Source organism: Rousettus aegyptiacus, unplaced genomic scaffold, assembly GCF_014176215.1.
Source record: "Rousettus aegyptiacus isolate mRouAeg1 unplaced genomic scaffold, mRouAeg1.p scaffold_m13_p_2, whole genome shotgun sequence".
Classification (NCBI taxonomy): domain Eukaryota; kingdom Metazoa; phylum Chordata; class Mammalia; order Chiroptera; family Pteropodidae; genus Rousettus; species Rousettus aegyptiacus.
The window spans coordinates 137,977,804-137,999,479 of NW_023416295.1; the positions used below are offsets into that span (position 1 = coordinate 137,977,804).

At 35.0% G+C, this 21,676-nt stretch overlaps 1 protein-coding gene across 1 annotated transcript in view; it reads left to right on the top strand.

Moving 5' to 3' along the window:
• SLC2A13 (solute carrier family 2 member 13) overlaps nucleotides 1-21,676 on the top strand; it is a 286,045-nt gene that overhangs the window by 119,456 nt on the left and 144,913 nt on the right. Inside the window, exon 4 of the mRNA XM_016151690.2 lies at nucleotides 11,562-11,670. Coding sequence (XP_016007176.1) covers nucleotides 11,562-11,670 — 109 coding nt within the window. The remainder of the gene's footprint in view (nucleotides 1-11,561; nucleotides 11,671-21,676) is intronic.

The window sequence follows — 21,676 nt, forward strand, 5'->3', positions numbered from 1 at the left end:
GTAGCAAGATTAGAATCATTTCCACATCTCCAATAGTGAGTATAATATATGCTTTTTATATGTGTTCAACTGAAAATATATAGAAACAAGTTTTATTTTGTAATTGAATTTTGCAGTACAGTTGGCAGATTGCATTTTTAAAAGACTACGTTTCGGCCATCAGAAAAAGTAGATAGATTAAAGCATTTTTAAGTAGAAGCTCAAAATTCAGACAGTATTTTAAATAGCACATCCTGACTCCCTTCACACATTGCCATTGACCATATGGTAACTGCAGACATCCCTCAAAATAAAACAGCCATATGTAGATTTTCAAATACTGACCTCATCCCTAGAGAGACATATTTATCTAGAAGAACATCTCAAGCCATATCAAGTAAAATTATGGTCTGTGTCATATTAGAAGATTAGAAGAATCTGTTTAATGAAAAACAATCACATTAAAAAAAATGCCAAGAAAATAAGGTTAGATATCCACAGACATCTAATAACAAAAGCATCTGGAGAAATATCTTTTGAATTCTCCTTACCTAGTTATGATACACAGTAGAATAGCACATAAAAGCATCCTTTAAAGCTATCCTGTGCTATGGTCATCAAAACGGATTTAGCGAAAATGCTTAAGGGTTGATCAATGCAAGTGTTTGACGTCTACATTTGTTCTTGGCTAGAGGGCACTGAATACAAATATTTTCTGTCTTCTAAATATGCTAATCAAATACAGTTATATGTTTTTTTCTGATTTCTACCATACAGTTTCTGAAATTCTGGCACACTTTTTTAGAACTTAGACTTGTGAATATATGCCTATGAATTTATCAAAAATGTGGAAGAAGGAACAATTGCTGTAGTGATTAAAAAAAAAATTTATGTCTTCAGTGATACATTTTTCTCATCCAAGTAGGAGTGGAGAAGAGGTAAGGAGGATCAGGAAGTGAATGTCTGCGAGGAATAAGAGGTTTTATAATGGTGATCGCTGTAACTACAAGATAATTTTCTCTCTCTCTTTCTCCCCCCACTTCCATAGTAAGATAGCACATAAAAGCAGTAGTAAAAGCTATCGTGTGCTATGATCACAAGATACACACACACAAATACATATATATTTATATATTACACATACATACATCTGTACATGTGTATGTCTGTATGACAGAATAAGGAATATTTACAACCCTTGCATTACGGGCAAGCCCTGTTTCCCATAGGTGTTGTATTACGCTAGCAAATCTCTCATGTCCAAGTTTTGTTTAAATCTGCTACTCAGGGATGTGCTTTATACCTGAAGTTAATAAAATAATTTTAATCACTCCTAAATATTACTTGTGAACTTTAGTTTTCCTTTGCTTTCTTTCTTGAGTAGTATTTTCTTGGATTTCATTGAGTGATGAGTATGTTTCAAGTATAGTAATATTGTACTCTGTCAAAAAAAATTACTGAAATTTTTAACTGATCTTTATAATACATGAATAAACCTAAGCCATTTCTTTTACAAAGCTCAGTCCCTCAGTGACATATCATCAGACATATAAGTAGAAATTTGTTTTCTTAATTTAATTTTTTTTAAATAATTTTTAAAAATTTATTATGGTTATATTGATTAACAAACTCCAACAAGTTTCAAGTATACAGTTCAACAGTAAGTCATATATATGTTGCATTGTGTGTTCACTGCCCAAAGTTAGATTTCTGTCACCACATATTTGACCCCTTGTATACCATCTACCTGCTGAAAATAACAAGAACAGAAAAACTTAAAATTTTATAGGAAATAAAAATGATCAATTTCTTATGGAAATCCAGTAGCTTTTTAAAATTGAAGCTAATGTACCAGCTTGTTAATGTGCAGCAACTTCCTTTTTTGGGTGTTGATTTATTTTAGGCCTTTATCTCATGAGGAGAGGATGCTTAGTTAATCACTTTAGGCTAAAAAAGGTTTTGGAGAAAAGAAAATTAAAAGGGTCATTGTGGTACTATGTTGCTCTTAGCACATCTTTCTGGAATAAGTGAAGCTATGTTTGCGCCAGTTAACTGATCTTCCTGTTATATAAGTTGTATTTGATTTGAGAAATATAATTATTGTATTTTGTCATTTGTGTCAGACATTTTATTAGTGACTGTTACCTTCTGTAAATTTGTAAATTAAGAGACTAAAGCTAAAGGGCATTTCTCTTTCAGATTTTTCCAAAAATATCCAGGATTTAATTCATGCTTGCTGTGTAGGTCACCCTTTCCTCTAAGGTCTGCAGGAGTGACTGGTATCCTTTTACTAAGTCAAGCTCAGCAGCCACTCAGATCTTTGGTAGAAAGACTTTAATGGCCAAGATAACCAGTGTGTAAAGCAGCCCTAAGAAGTGAGATTGATTTATTTATATGCTGTGATTTAGGCTCCTTTTGGATTGCCACTGTGAGCAAAACAGATTTTAGAATCGGTCATCCACCTTGAGGTCTTCAGGATCCTCTGTACCAACTCTCTTGCATTTAGCAACCAGACACATTTATGGAGTTTCTTGTGGCTCTGTATGTTGTGTTCATGGCATTAAAGACATTGTTAAATCTCACAGGTCCTAGCACACCCAAACAAGTGGAAGATATAGTTATTGCCCTATTTCTTTTCAACAGCATTTATATTCTGCCACAAGTGTTATTCATTTTAGGAGTTGAACCTTTCTAAGTAAAAGATGAGAGTACTGGAGTATGCATATTTTGAGTTCTATGCTCTAATTCTATGCTCTAATTCCTACCCCATTTTGGAGAACTTAGTACTAAGTTCTTTTTATAGAATATTTTTATTCCTTACTCTATATTTAATAACTATCTCAGATATTTTTTAACATGTTGAGCACCATGATTTTTTTTTCTTTATTTTCTTTTAGTGGTGGAGGTAATTGAAGAATGGGAAAAGAAAGACGGGGCAAGAGAACTACTTTGGGATTTGAAAATACATTTATAGCCTCATATATTTGGTTCATTTTTATATTTAGCTCTTGGATATTTTTGGAATAATTACGATTTTCTGAATTTCACGATGACAGAAAATAGTCTCTTTCCTTTAAGATGTTATCTTTCAGGGTACCACAAATGTATGCAGCAATCATGCTTCCAGAATCTGGCAGAGCAGTCATGAATTTGGATATTCTACCCCACCTTAAGATCATGAGCCGTTTAATTCGGCCTGATTTTTATGTTTTGGTATCTTTATTCATGGTAACTTTTACATTTAAAGCTTAATATAGCAGGAAAGAAGAGTAGAAAATGCCTGAATCATGGTTAGGTTTTCATCTTTATTCTCAATGGTACTTATTTGTCTAATACCTGAATCTAATAGAATATTATTCAAATATTTATATAAGATTTAAATAACTATATACATACACTTTTAAACCAAGAAAATGATTAATATTTAGAAGCATAGTTTGTATATCTTAAAATGTTCTAGTCTGATAGAGATACATGAATACTTAAATTCTAGGCAGTCTACATGTCATCTAAAATGAAGTCAGAAAATGGGATAATTCCAATTTATGTGGTTGTATGAATGGTTTAACAGTACATATCATTGAATTTGATAGAACATTTATTATAGGAGCCTATGGTGTAGATCTTACTGATTTTTCATGTAGTGGTTTATTAGTAATCTGTGTAGGAGTGTTCTGTTAATTATGCAAGACATAGAAGTTATAAGTATAGAATTCATTTATTTCTTATGTTAGTGAGGCTCTTTGAATTATTTTGTGGAATTTTAAAAGTGAAGAATGTTTATTTGTTTACATTGAAGGAAAACTCATGCCATTTGTTGATGATTTTTAATTTAAAACTTTCAATTTATATTGAGCTATGGAGAAATGCTAGTAGAGAGCTGATGGGTGAAATTATTGCATCATTATTTGAGTCTTAGTGTGATATACTTCATATGTATTACCACCTTTAATTATCAAAACACTATGAAATAGGTGTTTTCACATATGAGGCATGTGAAGCTAAGAGAGGGTAAGGAAACTGCCCAAGGTCCAGGAGCTTCTGCATAGCTGAGCTGGATTCAAACCTGTGATGCCCTGATTTGGAGACTCTTGCTCTTTGTGCTATTCAGCATCACTTATGGTTGTATAGCCTTTAACAAATGCAAGTCATGGATAGTCTTTTTTATATCTTAGGGTGTAATATTTACTAAAAAATTGGGTAGGTGAGCACTTTTTTACATCACTAAGAATGACAATTTGTTATGGAAATATTGTCAGAAAACTGTCAGGTTAAGAGTATGTGTCCTTTCATTACAAAATTACTTTGTCCAAAGACAAAATTAATGTTAAGAATACAGTTATTTAAGAAAAATTACTCACTTATTTTTAAAAAGGCTGCTTCCTTTTGCTTAAGAAAAGCTTTCTACAGTAGTAATTCTTAATATAGTTTTTTCCCTGAGTAACACATCACTCTCCCATGGCTATATGAAGTTTAGAGATCTCATTTGAGGACTGCTGGCTAGAGGATGCATTTTATGATTGCTTTTGTTTATGCAGATACCTTTGATGAAGAAAATATTTTAGGATTTAGAAAGAATTCTCAGTAGTGGCAAACCAAAGTGTTTGAAAAACAGTAGCATTAAGCCCTATCATCATCTCTCCTCAGAAGGAGAAAAAAGTCTTTACTTTAGCAACCTGGAATAATAATGACGAGATTAACACAGCCATCACATACAGGCCTTAATGTTCCATGATCTGCTCATAAGCACGCATCTATAGACAGCCAGCCCAACTCAACATCTTGGCAAATCGATTGCTTTAGAAGGATTTTGGAATGTATTGGCATAAATGCCAAGCTGCGAAGGAATGATTGAACCACATGAGGCTGAATTTATCAATAGCAGCAGTCCATTCTTTCAAACAGAACATGTGCCAGGCACCAGCTTGTAATCACAAACATCATCTGCTGCATATTGAAGAGGAAAACAGCATGGGTGTGCTCAGGATCTTAGTGGTAATTTATAATTAATCACAACATTGTTTAATAACTTGTAGTATATTCAGATTGCTTCAGTCTTAAGTTAGTACTCATTATTTGCTCTGGTGTTTCTTTCTCACTCCTTCCCTTCCTTTTTCTTTTCTTTCTCATAAAGCCTGAGCCATTCACCCCACAAATTCAATGTGGAGGTTATAATCCAGTGTAGAAGAGACATCAGTTATATAACCTGCAAAACAAATTAACCTGCAGTGAGAGCATAAGAGAGGTATAAAGGCGACACCATGATTCAGATAACAGTATCGTCTTTTGGGAGCAGGGGTAACTGCAAAGAATGGGAACATTATGAGACAGAGATGTAAAAATGAGTTTTTTTTTTATATAAAACAGGTTACACAAAGATTGTTGAAAATTGTGTATTAGAGAAGTACCATGAGATAAATCTGGAAAGATAGGCTGAGGCAGGAGTGTGCCCTTCATGAAATAGGCCCTAATGGGTCTCTTATCAAAGGTTTGGAGCAAGTAAGTGATCAGTGGGTATGCTTTGGGAGATAGGATGTCAGCAAAGGGGAGAGGCTGGTTTGATCTGACAGAAACTGGAGACATGGAGACCATATTCAAGGTTTTGTTATTGAATACATAATGTATTAGTATGAGGATTGTCCAAAGAAACAGAACCAATAGGAGATTTAGATTAGATGAGTTTATATTAAATTAGATAGATTTATCTATTCATTGATTGATTCATTCATCAGTCATGAAAAATGTACTCACACAGTTATGGAGGCTGAGAAAACAGCATAATTTTTCCCTCTGCAACCTAGAGACCCAGGAGAGCCAATGGTATAAGTCCCAGGCTGAGGGCAGGAGAAGACCAACTTCAACAGGCAGCCTGAGAGAACAGAACAGACTCTCCCTTCCTCCTCTTTTTGTTCTATTTTGACCCTCAGTGGATTGGATAAGGCCCACCCACACTGGGGAGAGCAATCTGCTTTACACAATCGTATCCAAAAACACCCTCACAGACACACCCAGAAATAATTTGTAAGCAAATATCGGGAGCCCTGTGACGCAGTCAAGTTGACACATCAATTTAACCAACACACATCGTGTATGCCAGGAAGTTTGTTTCTCTAATCCTCATAATGGCAAGTACAACTACCTTATCCACTTAACTGAGGAGGAGATGGAGGCTTAGAAATGTTGAGTAACATGCTTTAAACCTCCAGTGGCTAAGCAGTGGAGCTGGAAATTCAACATTAATGTGCAGAAATGCTGTTTACTGCCATGCACTTTCAGGAGATGGATGTGAGCCCAACTGGGGCAGGAGTTAACTGGGGAGGCAGACAGGGCACAGATGCAAAAACAAGAGAAATTTTTCTGACATTTCGCGAAAAGAAGTTGGGCACATATACATTAATTTTCATTAGAATTTGTCAACTTATTAGATATGGAAAGTAGGGAGAAGAAATAAATAGCCAAATACCATCATTTTTGATTCTGACTTAATGTGAAATTAGGCAATGCAGGGTAAAGAGAAAGTTTGGGAGGAGAAATGATGGCTTCTGTTTTCTATGTACCTGAGCTGGCATAACCCTTTCTGAGTCCTTCCCTATTCCTCAATCTTATACTTTACACTAACCTCTGTTAGAGCACTTAAGCCATAGTACAGCTTGTTTTATTTCTGGGTGTAACTCCCTTCCCACCTGATAAGAGCTCCTCCAGGGAAGGCCTCATCATACTTCTGTACCTAATGCAGAGTAGGCTACAGCATGTACTTGAGATATGTATGATAAGTGGGCTAAGAGGCTGGCGAGAACAATGGAAGTCCAAGAGGGAAGAATGTTTTAAATGGATGTTTTGAGAATATAATTGGGAGCCATCTAGAGATGGATGACGGCTCTTCTGACAGCATGGAAGGTCTAACTCATACACACGCTGCATTTGTCATGAACCAGGGTGGCCTGTTTTCCTAATTATTTGTAGACAATGTTCAACTCCCCGAAGGTAGGAATGGAGAAAGGAAAAGAGTGAAATTAATATTTTGAAACAGGTAACTCTGGAAGTAAGGCTGGAAATAGTGGCAAATAAGGCCAGAAAAAAAAGAGAAAAGTAAAGAGATTAAAGTCGGGATGAGCAGAGTATTTTTATTCTTGTAACCTGAAAGTGCTTCAGTTTCATGTTTTGTTACTCATGCTCTTCATAATAGTGGACATTTTTATGCTAAAAAAATCAGCTTATTTAAGTATACATGTAAAATTTCTTGGCATTTATGACATGAATAAGAAGTTAGCTCAAGTCCTAGCTCAACATACTTTTTAGTTTGTGATTTGGGGAAAATTATCCAGTCTTTCTCTGCTTCCTTTCCTCATTAACACCACCAGCTCTTTCTTACCTCGTGGGACTTTTATGGTGGAAAATGGTTCATAAGGCATGAAGAGCTATTAGAATATTAGAAAATCTATTGAGATTTGAGCAGATGCCTAATATTCTTGGTATTATGGACTAAATGTGTCTCCCCCAAATTCATACATTGAAACTTTACCCCCCAATTTAATAGTATTTGGAGATGGGGCCTCGGGGAGTTAATTAGTTTAGATGAAGTCTAAACTATCAACCTCTCCCACTTACTCTCCTAGGAAAGGCCATGTAAGCACACAGTGAGAAAGTAGCCATCTACCAGGCAGGAAGAGTGACCCCACCAGGAACCTGCCAGCACATTGATCATGGCTTCCCAGCATCCAGAACTATGATAAATAAAGGTCTATTGTTTAAGCCACCTTGTTTACGATATTTTGCTATGACAGCCCGAGCTGACTGAGACTCTTGTTGATAAAATAATTAAAACTAAATTATGACTGTCCAAAATGTGTGTTGGTTAGTAGCTAGATATCAGGATGTTGAGTTTTCTTGGCTGAGGGAAATTAAGAAAACCTTGACGTGCTCATTGATCTTTTGGTGTCTCTGTGGCCAGTATGCCTCCTCTTCCTGAAAGCCTGCAGGGTGTGAGAGTGGCCTCCGCCGCCTTCAGGAGAGGACTGTGGTGTTGGGTCCCTGCTGTGCTTGATTGTAGCCCAATCATAGGGACTCAGATTGAGGTGCAAGGGAATAACATTTGAAGCTGAGCAGTGATTATCTTCCTGGAGGCCTTGCTTTCTCCACAGAGGCATCTTATAACAAAGAGTTTAGTCTGTGAAAACTGTCAGCAGTGAGGAAGCCTCCTACTGTTTACATCGTTTAATTCATTAATCAGAATGTGTTCTACTTTTTCTTCCTTAAGTTTTCTTTAGGACGTGATAAAATATATAAGTAAATAAAACAAAAAGTAAGAGGAAAACGAGAGCAAAGAAAACCTTGAGGAAATTCTAAGGATTCTGCATCCTTTGAAGTTCTCATCTAGTAATCTCATAGCTGACTTCATGGATCCAGTTTAATCAAATGAAAGTCATGGCCTTTGAATATCTGAATTTTCTCCTTAGCATCCATTTACCATTTCAGCTTTCTTGACTCTAGAGTTTCTTGTAGTTATTTTTTAGGAGCTCTATGAGATAGAATTTATATACAATAAATGGAATATATTTCAGGCTTACAATTTGATATTCACTGTCCTCCCCTATGAATCTCTTTCTTTGGCACTTTGCCCTATGAACTCTTGCCATCTTGGCATCCCTAGATTCTGAGCTGCATCTTTTCAACTCAAGGAGACTACCAGGGTCTCCCTGGTTTCCCCTCCCTGTACTGCAGCCTGAAAGCTTTTTCAAGGCATTAAGGTGGGATGGTTGTAGAGTTCATCGCATCTGTTTCATGAATTTCAGGAGTCACTATCCTTTGTTCCATTATCATGTGAACAATTGTTTCTTTTTTTTTTTTTTTTTTTTGCGTGGTTTTTTAGTTGTTTAGTGTTGGAGGTAAATCTGGTAACTATTATTCCATCTTGGCTGGAAGTAGAAATCAAGAGCTAGGGCTTTATGCAGAGTATACTCTGTTGCCTTTTGAATCATACCTGGGGAAGCTTCCAGAGCCTTGGCTCGCTCACAGACAACCCATCCACAGGAACGGCTGCATTTGTGGGACTGTCCTTATCATTTATGCCATCAGAACTCTTGCCACACTTGGACAATCATTGTAAAAGTTACTTATAGTAAGAGGTGTTCAGAATGAAGGAAAAGATGAACCTATTTTGAGTCCTTGCTTCTATTATATTATGTGTTACCTGAATGAATCTTGTATTTCCAACCTACTTTAGTTGTTTAGAGGTTTAGTTTTTATTGTGTGGAAATTTCTTTATTTTAAAGACAATTTTTTTTAATTAAGTATGAGTTGTTTGTATACACAAAATGTTTTTAATTTCAAAAATCAAAAGATGTAATAAGTAGAGCATGGCATTTTAAATTTTCACTTATGAACATTCAACCAATCAACATATTTGATTTTTTTCTTCTGCCTCTGGCTCCCATAATATACAGATTAATGACGGTTTGCATTTGTTAAATTTTACTGCCTAATAAAACTAGGTTTATGATTTTAATAGGAATTTTTAAATTTTGTGTACGCATAATCAGATGTGCAGCTGGTGTGACCAAAATTTACTTATTTTTTAAAAAATCCACCCTACTAAAGAAATTGTCATTGTTTATTTTTAATAGGAAATTCAAACCAAGAGAAAGTCCAAAAGTAGATTATCAAAAACTAGGAAATAGATATGATGTTTATGTAATAGTTTATCTTTTGATACTTTGGCGAATCACTTTAATTCTAAATTGTCATAATTTTCTCTTTATTTTTTTGTCCATCAAAATCAATATTACCTAATCTATCCATCAAATCACAGAGCAGTTTATAGTGAAAGCAGATGCAGATATCCAAAGATTATAGATTTCTTATAGAAGGCCAGTTTCTCATTTGTAGAGGCCATAAAAAGCTGAAAGGGGGTTTTGCTTGTTTGTTTTGTTGTCATTGTTGTTTTATAAATTTTCCATGGTACAGAAGGTAATTAACAACCTTTTTTATTGGGATTTTTTAGTTTATGGACATAAGTAGCTATTTATGGGATGCTGTTTACATTTCTTATTTTGTGGCTCATTTATAGATCTCTAAATTTGCAATTAAGCCCACTCTTCTTCAGATAACTGATCCAGATAATATTTTAATATTGTCAAAATCTACCTATTTCACACAACTTTTCTGATGATATTCAAGGTTTTAATATTGCTTTTGAATATAAAACAACTTAACATTTATAATACAACCTGCTTCGTAAATGCGTTGTCACTGCATCGCGCTTTGAATGACCATCAGTGCTTCTCTCTCTGGGTCCCATCTTACCATTTAGAGACAAAATCATTTGCAGTAATTCAAGTCTTTATGTGGTTATGATCACATCCATGTAGAGGTGAATATTCTCATTCCTGTAGTATTCAGGTCTAATTAACGCCCTGGCTTGATGTCTCATATTAACTTGTATTGCTGAGACAACAGCATATTTTATTATATTTCTGTTAACTGCAATAGTAGATTTCCAAAAGATTACTGAAATGGTGAACTTCTTTAGATTTTAGCTCTCTTGACTCAGTTTAGAGTTCACTAATGAAACTTGGACTCCAGGAAAAATAACTCTAATTAAGCAACTAATAGCTCAGTGATTTCAGGCCATCTTTTCTAAAAACAGGAATATCATAGTTCTTCAGAGTCAACTCAGGTCCCATAAGGACACCATAAAGAATAACTCTTAAGGTTAAGGTAAAGTTATAATTGAAGCACTTCTGAGAATAGAAGAGGTACTTTTAGTAATTTTTTCCAGATAACAATTATTAAGGTTAGTCACCTTTTTAAGGCCTTAGTGTTTCATACCTACAGTTTTCCAGAATTGATCTAGAGTTCTGATAGAGACACCAAGGTTATCTGCAATATTTTGAAAGCCTGTTTATATTTTGAAATGATCACTGAATGCCACTTGAGGATCTATTCCAAATCTAGAAATTATATGCGCGTATGTATATAAACATTAATTTTTATTTTACTTTTAGTAACTTTTATTAATAACATTCATTGTAGCCATAACCAAGTCTGATATCATACCAGAATTCCCTAACTTTAGTTGAATAGATTAGAATGAATGTTGTTACTTTAGGCAAATAAAATTGGAATGAATTCTGTTCCTTGTTTAATTGTTTTTAATGAATGCCATTTGGGGGGTTGATTAAAGCAATTTTCCAGTGACTTTGTAAGTAGTCCTACATTGAATAGACTTTAGGTAATAATTAATTGCCAAGAAAGTGGAAGAACAAAGAATGGTTAGTATAACTCATAGTAATTTAAGGAAGAATGGTTTTTGACAGTTACGTAGGTCTTCCTGGTATTCATAAATTGCTTTAACTTGCATTATTTCTTGTCGCTCTTACAGTTGACACTGTATATATATATACCAAGTCTGTTTAAAAAATACATTGTGCCTAGATTTCTGTAAAAGTGTATATGTTCTGTTTTGAAACGTCCAGTCATGTTGATTTCATGGAAATTTGGGGAAATTTATCCTAATGGGATAGATTACTGTGGGAACTGAAAATAATAGATGTGTCCTTCTTTTTCTTTCTTTTTAAAAAAAGCTGGACCTGTGATCTGCAGAATGCTGAGTTATCCCCCAACTCGCCGAGCTTTAATTGTGGGTTGTGGCCTACAAATGTTCCAACAGCTCTCAGGCATTAACACCGTCATGTATGTATTTCTTTCTGGCTTTTTACTGAAAAGATTGTGAAGGAATTATTTTACATAGAAAAAAGAATAGGACTCTTGGTGATTTGTTGTTGTTAAATGTGTAGGACTCTTCTTTGGAAGATACTTTACTTTTTTTTTTTTTTAATCTGATTCGTAACTAGAGGGATGTAGATGATTTATTGTGTTTGCTGTAATTATTGGCTTTATTTGATTTCATACAGTTTCTCTTTTATCCTACCCAGTACTTCCCTATATTCTGAGCTAATACATGTATATTTTCATAAGCCATTTCTTGATGCTAGTTAAAAAGTAAACAAAAAAATATCACCTGGTAATGTCAGGTTAATAGGGACACAAATAGCTAGTTCATTTCCTTTTTGGGGGGTAGTCAGTTATGATACAGTGTGAAAAGAACATTAATAGAAATTATGTTTCTTACAACCAAAGTACAGTGGACCAGAGATGGACTGAAAGCGGAGAAGTAAAAAAGATGCAGAAAACCGTTTCCTACTTTTTAGTTTTCAGAGTAATCACCAAAGTTAAATGTATGTTAGGGGTGGATAGGAGTGAATAGTAGGGGGTTCTCCTGTGTTTCAGTCAAACTTAAATCTTTTTTTGATGGCCTATTTTGTACTAAGCACACAGCAGTGAATAAAGTAGACATGGCCTTGACCTCACAGAGTATATAGGCTGGTGGAGGAAGCACGCGTTAAATAAACCCACAGTTTAATATATAATCTCAAATTGTGATCAAGGCTATTCTGGACTATGCTGTCCTCCACAGAATAGACTTTTAGGATCTTAGGTAATAGAATGTGGGTTAAGGAAAAATGAGTTTTACTGAGAAGCTGGTTGTTGGGTGAAAAGCTGCTAAGTAATAGCAGTTATTTTTTTTAATCCTATCTATTGTTTAAAATTATTCATTAGAAAAATACAAATTGTGTATAATTAAATTTTACCCGGTAAATCATTTGTATTTGAGACTCTTGGTATTTTCCTTTAAAATTACTTGAGACGTGATGAATTATTTAGTAATAATTTGAGAAGAGTAATTGGTTAAAATGATTATTAAAAATAATGATTAAAGCCCGATGACCTATTAGATTAAATCAGGATTTGTTAAGAAAGTCCACTTTAAATACATTTACACCATTGGTGAATTTGACTTTATTCATAATCTTTGTTGGACTACAACTTTCTGGACTACATTGTTAATTATTTGATCTTCTCCCGTCTAACGTTTCTTTTCATTTTTCCTCACCTTTGTCACCTCTGTTAAGGCCCGTTTGTTGTAGAGTGCTCAGCACGTTTGTTTTCTGGATGTGGCACATAATGATGGTTCTGAGATGCATCTACCATCCTCAGTGGATGATGTTACAGAATTGTAACAAGGCTAGCACTACACTGCAAATAATGCAATGCAGTAATAACCCTGTGAAATATCTAGTTTTTTCAACCTTATTTAAAATAAGTGCTTTTTCTGAAAATATTTTTCATTCGTTCTGTCCTTTCTAGGCATTTAAATTCGAGAAATTTAAAGCATAGAAAATGAATTTTTGTCATGCTGTTTTATGTTCCTATAAAATAGGGATCACAGACAGAGCCAACGCTCATTGGTGGGTATAGCTGAGGCCAGTATGTTCCTAGCTGTAATGACTGTCATAATCCATTTGTGATATCTATCATAAAATGTGCTGATTAAGGTTTTCAAATGTTAATAAAGCATTCACTTCTCCAAACCCTCAATCTTTTCACAATAAGATTAAGTGATATAAGATCCTGATAGTCCTTAAGATTTTTGATAGTCATTAATGTGCTGTGCTTATCACAAACTCTGCATGATATAGGTAATATTGTCATACAGCTGTTGCAGGCAGTTGAGTAGTGATCCTAGAAAGTAGGAATAAAGTAAGGTAAACAGTGGCTAAATTTAGATGGTGTCTACATGATGCAAAACAGCTAGCCCCTTAAATGATAATAATGTAACTATGCTGAGTAACTATTGGTTATTCAAAGGACATAATTTCAGATATTCATATTTTAAGCCCATAAATCTTAATATAAATTAATTTCATTTTTATAGACCGCACTTCTCTCATTATCTGAATGGAAAATGAGTAATCTAGGATTCTCACATAATCTGTTTTCTTCTATTGTCTCTAGTCTATTCATGTGGGTGCATGTGCATGTTGTATATATTTTTCCATTCTTAAGATTCAGTAAATATACCATATATTTGATTTTATTTAATTTAAAACAATCTTAAATGGAGCGTAATAGTTCAGTTTTTGTTGTTTAGTAGAAAATATTAACTACATTTTTTTCTTATTTTAAAATTATTTTGTTAGTTCAGAGTTCCATTTTTCAATATTTCATTATGTATATTTCATTACTCTTTTTCTTTCTAGCTTCTTCCCTTTTAAGTGTGAAATAAAATAGGCAATGCTCTTCTCTGTCCATAACTCAAATCTAATAATCTGTAGAAGTTGAAATATTTTTATAAAACCAATCTTTCACCCAAAAGTTTGTGTGAACCTGAAATATGAGGTATTTTGAATTCTATTTCTCACCAAGGAAAGTTCATAGAAAGATCATAGAGAAAAATATTGAAAGATAAATCATCCTTACAATTGTATTATATGATCTTACCTTGTTTAGTTTTCTCTCTTCCCACTCATTGGATCTATATTTCTATCTTCTTGACCTATTTAATATGCCATCTCAGTCAAGGAAATAGATTTTCTTTTCAGAATATTAAATTTTCTTATTCTCTACTATGAAAAAAATATATATTGTGTATAGGTATATGTTTGATTTGTAAGATATCTCATGTTTATATCCTAACCCATAACTTAATCATCCTTTTTCCTATTGAAAGAGGGTTTTTGAATTCTTAAAACCATTATATACTTCAGACAACAGCATTTAACTTTTAGAAGAGGCAATTCCTAATATGACTCTAATCACTTAATTTCACATATGCAGTGTATATATTATTCTCTGTTCACAGGATAGAAAGAGCAGAGTAAATGGAGTACTAGCTTTTCTGATATAAAAGTGTTGATATTGTTGCACTCTCTCACAGACCAATAAAATATTTCCACATAAAAAAAGGGAGAGGAGTGATAGATGAAGATGGTGATGAATAATGTGAAGAAAACCTTTGTAGTAGGTAGGTAGAGAGAGGGGAAGTAGAAAGAAGAGAGAAAAAGAAAAAAAATTCATCTGGTTCTCTCTGGATTTGTTAGCATCTTGCCTCTTTTAAAGAACCTTATATTAAGCTATATTTCGATATATATTGTGATAAACATAGAATTGATATAATTGGACAGGTAGAAGGTATCAGAATTTTACCTGGGAAGACCAAGTGGTTAAATGTCTCATTTTAGGATTACACAGAAAATCAGTAGTCAAGAGAAGGAGTGTAAAGGATTGTGGGGCAATAAACTTCTTTTGGATACTCTGTCAGTCTCCTACTTTTAATCTATTCTTTTTTTGAGATTAATGCTCCCAGATTTATCTCTTCTTACTCTTACTTTTCCTAACTAACTTAAAGTAGGTATGGGAAATAGGCAATTATATTGATTGGGCAGATTATTCTTACTTCTGTAACTGCTTTACCTTAATCCCCAGGAGATCACTTCCTTTATAATATTTTCAAGACATAATAAAGACCTTTGGAAACATGACCTATTAATAATGTTAATAGCTATCATTTATTGAGCATTAAATACCAGATACTATTTTAGCATGTATTAACACATTTAATAAACACTATCAGAAAAGGAAAAAAAATAGGACAAAACTGTTAGCCCTTCAAATGGCGTAATTATTTATTATTGTCATGATAACAAACATTTTTATTCCTTTGCATATATAACACTATAAAATATTTTCGTAGACTTGCTCTTTCTTGATCTTTATAAAAATCCTGACAAGTAGGTAGGACAGTTCTTCTGTTTATCTTCTAGGTAAGGAAACTAAGGCTTAAAGAGTGAAATAACTTGTCTACCATCATACAATAAGTTTTAGAGCTGTGGGTGGAGCCTGGATTTTCTGACTTTAGATCACATGGGCTATCCATTAGTTGTAAAATACCTGAAATGCTCAGAGCTGATTGTTTAAGGCTTATTTGGGGGTAATGTAAGGTAAGAAATCAAAGTTAGTGTAATTCAGTACTATCCACTGGTAAAAATGTTAAATGTTTGTGCTAATAAAATTGCAACCATCTTAAGAGTCATAAAACTCATCAAATTCTTTAATCTACTGGTACCTAGTTAAGACCTTTGCTTTATAATCTGATCTAGAGTTCCTGAACAAGCCAACCTGGTGGTTAGATGAGTCATTTATATTTGTTAATCACATTTAAGTAATGTAATTTTATAAATGCAGTATTTCTAAGTCTGTTCCATTCCTATGGAGAGCTCTTCCAACAGGCTGTCATATAAAGAAAAAAAATTACCATGCAATCATGAAACAGGACACAACAAGCAGGCATGACCAGATGGTGGTAAATATAGAGAAAAATAAAGGTGACAGGAAATAAGAAAAGAATAAAGATTTATGCGCTCATATATTGTAAATCTGAATCAGAGGTGAAGTTTTGCTCCCTCCGAGATCGTAAGCAAACAGGATGAATGGACCAACACATCAGCTCACTAATGTGAGCCTTCTTCCCTCTCTGCCCCTTCAGTATGTCTCTGAACATAATCCAGAAAGCTATCGAAAGATAATATGCTTATCACATTGGATTTCAAAGTGAGTGCATTTGTAGTTCATTGGATGAAAGTCATTGAATAAATGAGAAAATGTTAAGGTTCATGGTTCACTTTTTTGAGAGATGAGTTTAATGTCCTGGGAAGAATATTGACCCAGGAATCAGGAAAATTAGTTCAAGATCTGTCTCCACTGTGAGACTTTAGGCATATCAGTTAATTGCCTTCATTCTAATTATCTACGAAGTGAAGTAGATGGACTTTAATGTACATTTGAATTAGGAAAAATGAGTTTCAAGTAGAAGTGGAAGCTAAAACATCCATGTTTGAAATACTTTAAATCTTTCTTGGATGCAAAGTTATCAGACTGCAGGAGATCAATTTTAGTCTAGAAAAGAAAATGTTTTTGTTCACATCATTTTTGAAAGATTTATTAAATGCTTACCACATGCTGGTCATTGTCCTAGATGTTTAGCTTCTTATACGTTAAGACCACATTTTTATTTCCTAAGTATATCTTTGAAGAAGGATGATATTGGTTATGGTTGACCATGTCTCTTTATCCGAAGATTGTGTAGCAGACCTGTGACCTGAAGTAAAAAGAACTTTCCTTAGCTTCTGTAATGATGTAAGGATAGGCTTAAGCCTAGTGAACTTCATTGGCCTCCCAAATCTTGTACATATGGAATACAAAGGAAAGGTTATAACTTTTACCTCTGGAGTCTAAAGCTATTTTGGGTGGCAGATAGAGCTCTATCCTAACATATAAAACCAAGTATTCTCATCAGGTGAGACACTAAATGGAATGGCTTTATAGTGGAACCATGGGAATGTTCTTAATCATGTTCCATTTCCCTATGTATATGTTGCACACCTGTCTTAGTTTGGATTCCCCCAAACAGACTCTAAGATGAAGATTTGAGGAGTCGATACCAAGAAGCAGGAGTAAGAGAAGAGCTGGGAGCATAATAGGGTGGAAAATGCAGAGAAGATTGCATTGGTAAGCAGGTTATCTCAGTAAGCAATGAGAGCTCGGTGCTGCTGAGGAATCATGTACAATGTGCTTCAGAACTATTCCAGGAATATTTATTCATGACCCCCAGTCCTCAGTGTGAGGGTGGCCCCTGCAGATGGTGACTGTAGCCCTTCCAAGCTTTCCTGAGCAATCATCCATGGCATCAGAATTCTCAGGCAGAGGAGAGACATAGAGTTTAACTAGAAATTGTCAGATTCTATGATGGTTCGTCACGATGGCTGTGAAGGAATTCAGAAAGGGGCCAAGAGCACATAGAGAAGAGCATTAAGAACAGATTTTTTAAATCCTGAATTTTCAAATATGTGTAAAAATAAGTTTACACACTGTGTACATGAACTTCCTTAGTGCCTTTCATGTATATAGCAAATTTATTTTTAGTAGGAAAAGTCACTAATCATATAGGAATTAATAAAATGGGAATTTATTAGAAATGATGAAAATATATATTTTTTTGTTTTCTTTGTATAATTCACAAATAATTTTGTCCTGTCAAAGGAATCTTAAAACTACATTTGCTAAAGTATTCATTTATTTTTTTAATCAGCATTTACTATATTGTCGATAGAGTCAAATATTTTGAAACTATGTTCCTGTCTTTGAGAATTCTGTATTCTGCACGAGCAGATAGATGAATAATTGCAATGCAACATTATAAAAACCAAATGAGAAACTAATTCTACCTAGAAAATAAAGAGGGCACCTATAAGTTATTTTTTAAATATTTTTAAAGATTTATTTAAATGGAGTTGTTTTGTGGGCAAAAACCTGATATAACGAATATTAATACAGTCTTCAGTGTTAGATCTGAATTTGAATCCAAGCCCACCACACTTACTAGTCATGTAAACTATACTTCACTTCTCAGAGCCTCAGTGGTCTGGACATCAGGGATGATACCTCCTGTGGTTGTTACGGCGATGAAATGAGAGCATATCTGATTCAGGCCCATGGGAGGAACTTAGTACAAATTAACGTCCTTCTGCTCACGTATATTGCACTTTAGAAATTCCAGGGCACTTGTGGGAAACAGCAGTTAACTCATCCTCTTTGTCCCACACCCACCAGTGTAGGATTTGAGGCATCTGCTGTAGACACAATATTGTTACAATACCTTTTTTTTTTTTTTTCCCAAACATGTCTCTCTTTAAAATATAGAATGGTGGTTTTCTTTTTAACTTATAGATATGGTAGGAGTGTCGTCTACTTCAGTATTATATATGTTCTTTTTATTTAAAGTTTAAGTCAGGGAAGAAAAACATCAATGACCTTTGAATGATAAGAGCTAATAATGCCTTCTTAGGAAGTGAGGGATCTGTAGCTAAGTATACCCCATGTGGCATGACTTGTGGTTTACATCAAGAGACTGCCAAATCCTTTTGGCATGCTTTCTGAATCAGATGTGAATTTAAGTTTCTGTAGTAATTAATGGAAATTTATCTTCATGGTTTGTAAAGTATCAGCAACAAAGATTTTGGGTTCCCCAGGATATCTTTGGTATCGTGAAAACATGATTACCTTGCCTTACCCTTTCTCTGACTTATGTTTTACTGAAGGTAAGTAGAAGACATGGGAAGGCTGTTAATGAGTTCAAATGGCAGCATGAAATCCAGGGATGTGCCCCCAGGAAATAGGCTAGCTGTGTCAATAAAGCAGAACCATGTCCCCCAAATCATCTGTGAGTTTGAGAGTAACCAGAAATGTTCACTTCTTAATGCATTCTTTAAACAAATAGGTGGAAGGCACTCAGCCAGGGACCAGAGATACACAATATGACTTAGTTCATCCCTAGGGAATCTTGGTCTTTTTCCATTATCTTTAAAAGGATATGCTGTCACCTGTCTTGAAAGATTACTTCGAAGATGAAATGAGACAAGAAAATGCCTACCATGTAGGAGGTTCTCAGAGGATGTTGAGTAGTTCAATATTTCTCTTCTCACACTCACATTTTTGTCTTCTCAATAAGTCAGCTATCTGAGCTGTCTTCATTTGGCCATGGTTCCTTAAAAACATTTTTTTCCTTATTGGCATATCACAGCATTTCATGTTGAGTTTCCTTCATGGTTTTTGCTACTCAATTTGCACCTCAGTGTTGGTCCTCCCCAGGCCTTGGCTTACAACTCTACTGGGAGATTTTGTCCACACCCATGGTTTCAATGAACTAATCCACATTTTTAGATCAGGATTCCTCTGAGATGTACAACCATATTCAACTGCTTGACATTGTTACTTGAGTATTCCACTCTCATTAATCTCTACATGCACCAAACTGAATCCCTACCATTTCCCACCAATTCTGCCCCTCCTCCTATAACCCCCATCTTAGTGAAGTGCAGCTGGGGAGCAACGCATCCAGATCTGATCAACTGCCATTCCCTTCAACGTTACTTCCTTAACATCTCTTATATCTTCCTTATATTCTTTATTTTCATTAGTTGTTCAAGTTCAGACGCTTCTTTAGTCAGGGTTCATTATATTTACAAGTAAAGGAATCCCACTCAGACCAAGTGTAGGAAAATAAGGCGGGGGGCAGATTTTACAAGTTTACAATAAGGGCAGTGGGACTAAAGGCAAGAAAAAAAGCTGGGCCTGGTGAGGGGCTGGAACCAGAAACTGGAGTCACTTGCTCAGCCTCTGTGGCCACATGGTATTTCACCCTTGTTTTTCCAGCTGTGTGCATCTTCCTTCTTTCTCCTTGAGATCTTCCTCTGGTCTTGTTCATACATGGTCTCACTGCCACCATAACCTTGGATGTACTTCTAAGTTCGGTCATCCACAATAGGTTGACTGGAATTATCTCAATTCCTAATTCTTAAGAGAAAAATTAAAGTGGCCTTGCTTTGCCCAAGCATATGAGGCCAGAGTGCTGGGAAACACTATAGGAGGAAATTCACAGGAATTTTTCTGCCTTAAATTATGCCTCCCTCAGTTTATCCTTCTTATCTTTGCCTCTGAACTTTTTGCGATAAAATCAAATCATATCCCTTCTTAAAATTAAGGGTTCCCATAGCTTTCAGCAGAGCTCAAAGTCTAGAGCCCTTTGTGGCCTGACTTTTGTTCATCTCTGCACTACCCCATGTTCAACCACTTCCCACATGCGCTGCCTCCTGCAATGCAAAATGTCCTGTACTTCTAGCAATGATTAAAGCTAATCCAAGCCTCTGTGCCTTCAGACATACTATTGTCCCAGGGTGAAATATTCAGCTTACTCTAAAAGACCTCCTAACTCAGGTCACGTGTCATGTCTCTACACCCAGGGGCTAATTTAAGTGACCCTCCTCTGGCCTCCTAATAGCGCTCTGAGCAGGTATCTGCCCTAACAGTTATAACTTTATTATAACTGAAGATTTATGTTGCTATCCCCCACCCAACCCAAAAGACCACACAGTAAAATTGCGTCCTTTGAAGTATCCCTGTGGACAGCCAACAAGTCAGATCTCTTGGTTCCTTTCTTAGGGCAACTGGAGAGCAAAAGTAAGTGACTTCTATCCAAGTTTGTGATTATGCTTCCTGTGGCTGATAGAATTGCAAGATTTCAAATGCTATTAAACTACTTGATGCAGAGACAAATAGTCTGATGACATTCCATTCATGGCTGGGGGGAAATATGAACAGTGTCTCTTGCTGTAACATCTTCATTTATTTTGATAAGATTATTTTTTAGTGGGCAGATTAAAATATACAGAACTAAATATAAGGTGCTTCTATTTCCATTTCTGTAAAAACACACAGTACTAGAAAAAGTATAAAGGAGATTTAACTATGCAGTTTTAACTTTAGTTTCCAGCATGGAATTTACAGCCTCCTCCTGGATTCTTCTAATGATCTTTTCAACTTCCTTAAGGCTCTCCCCTCAGCCATTTATCATAAGTATATTTGAGAAATTTGATCATGTATCTAAGACTATATGCAAGGACTAAATTTAGCCCCTAGACATGTTTTCTTTAGAAAGTGCAGAATTTCACACTTGTTAAATTTCACATTAAAAGTCCATATTTCAAAGGACTGCAGTGCCTCTTGGGGTGTGTGTGTCCTCTCCATTTCCCTGCATTCCCTGTGCCTCTCTGTGACCAGGCACCATTAAGGTCATAGAGGTTATGGCACCTGCTCTAAAGAATCGACATTCAATTAATATCCTACTTAGAACTTTCCCCGTATATGTCCTGGTTGGGGCTGGATCAAGATGAGGGAAGACAATTAGAGTGTTCTGCTTTCAGGGAATAGAAATATAGTCTAGTCATTATGCCAACAGCTGTGG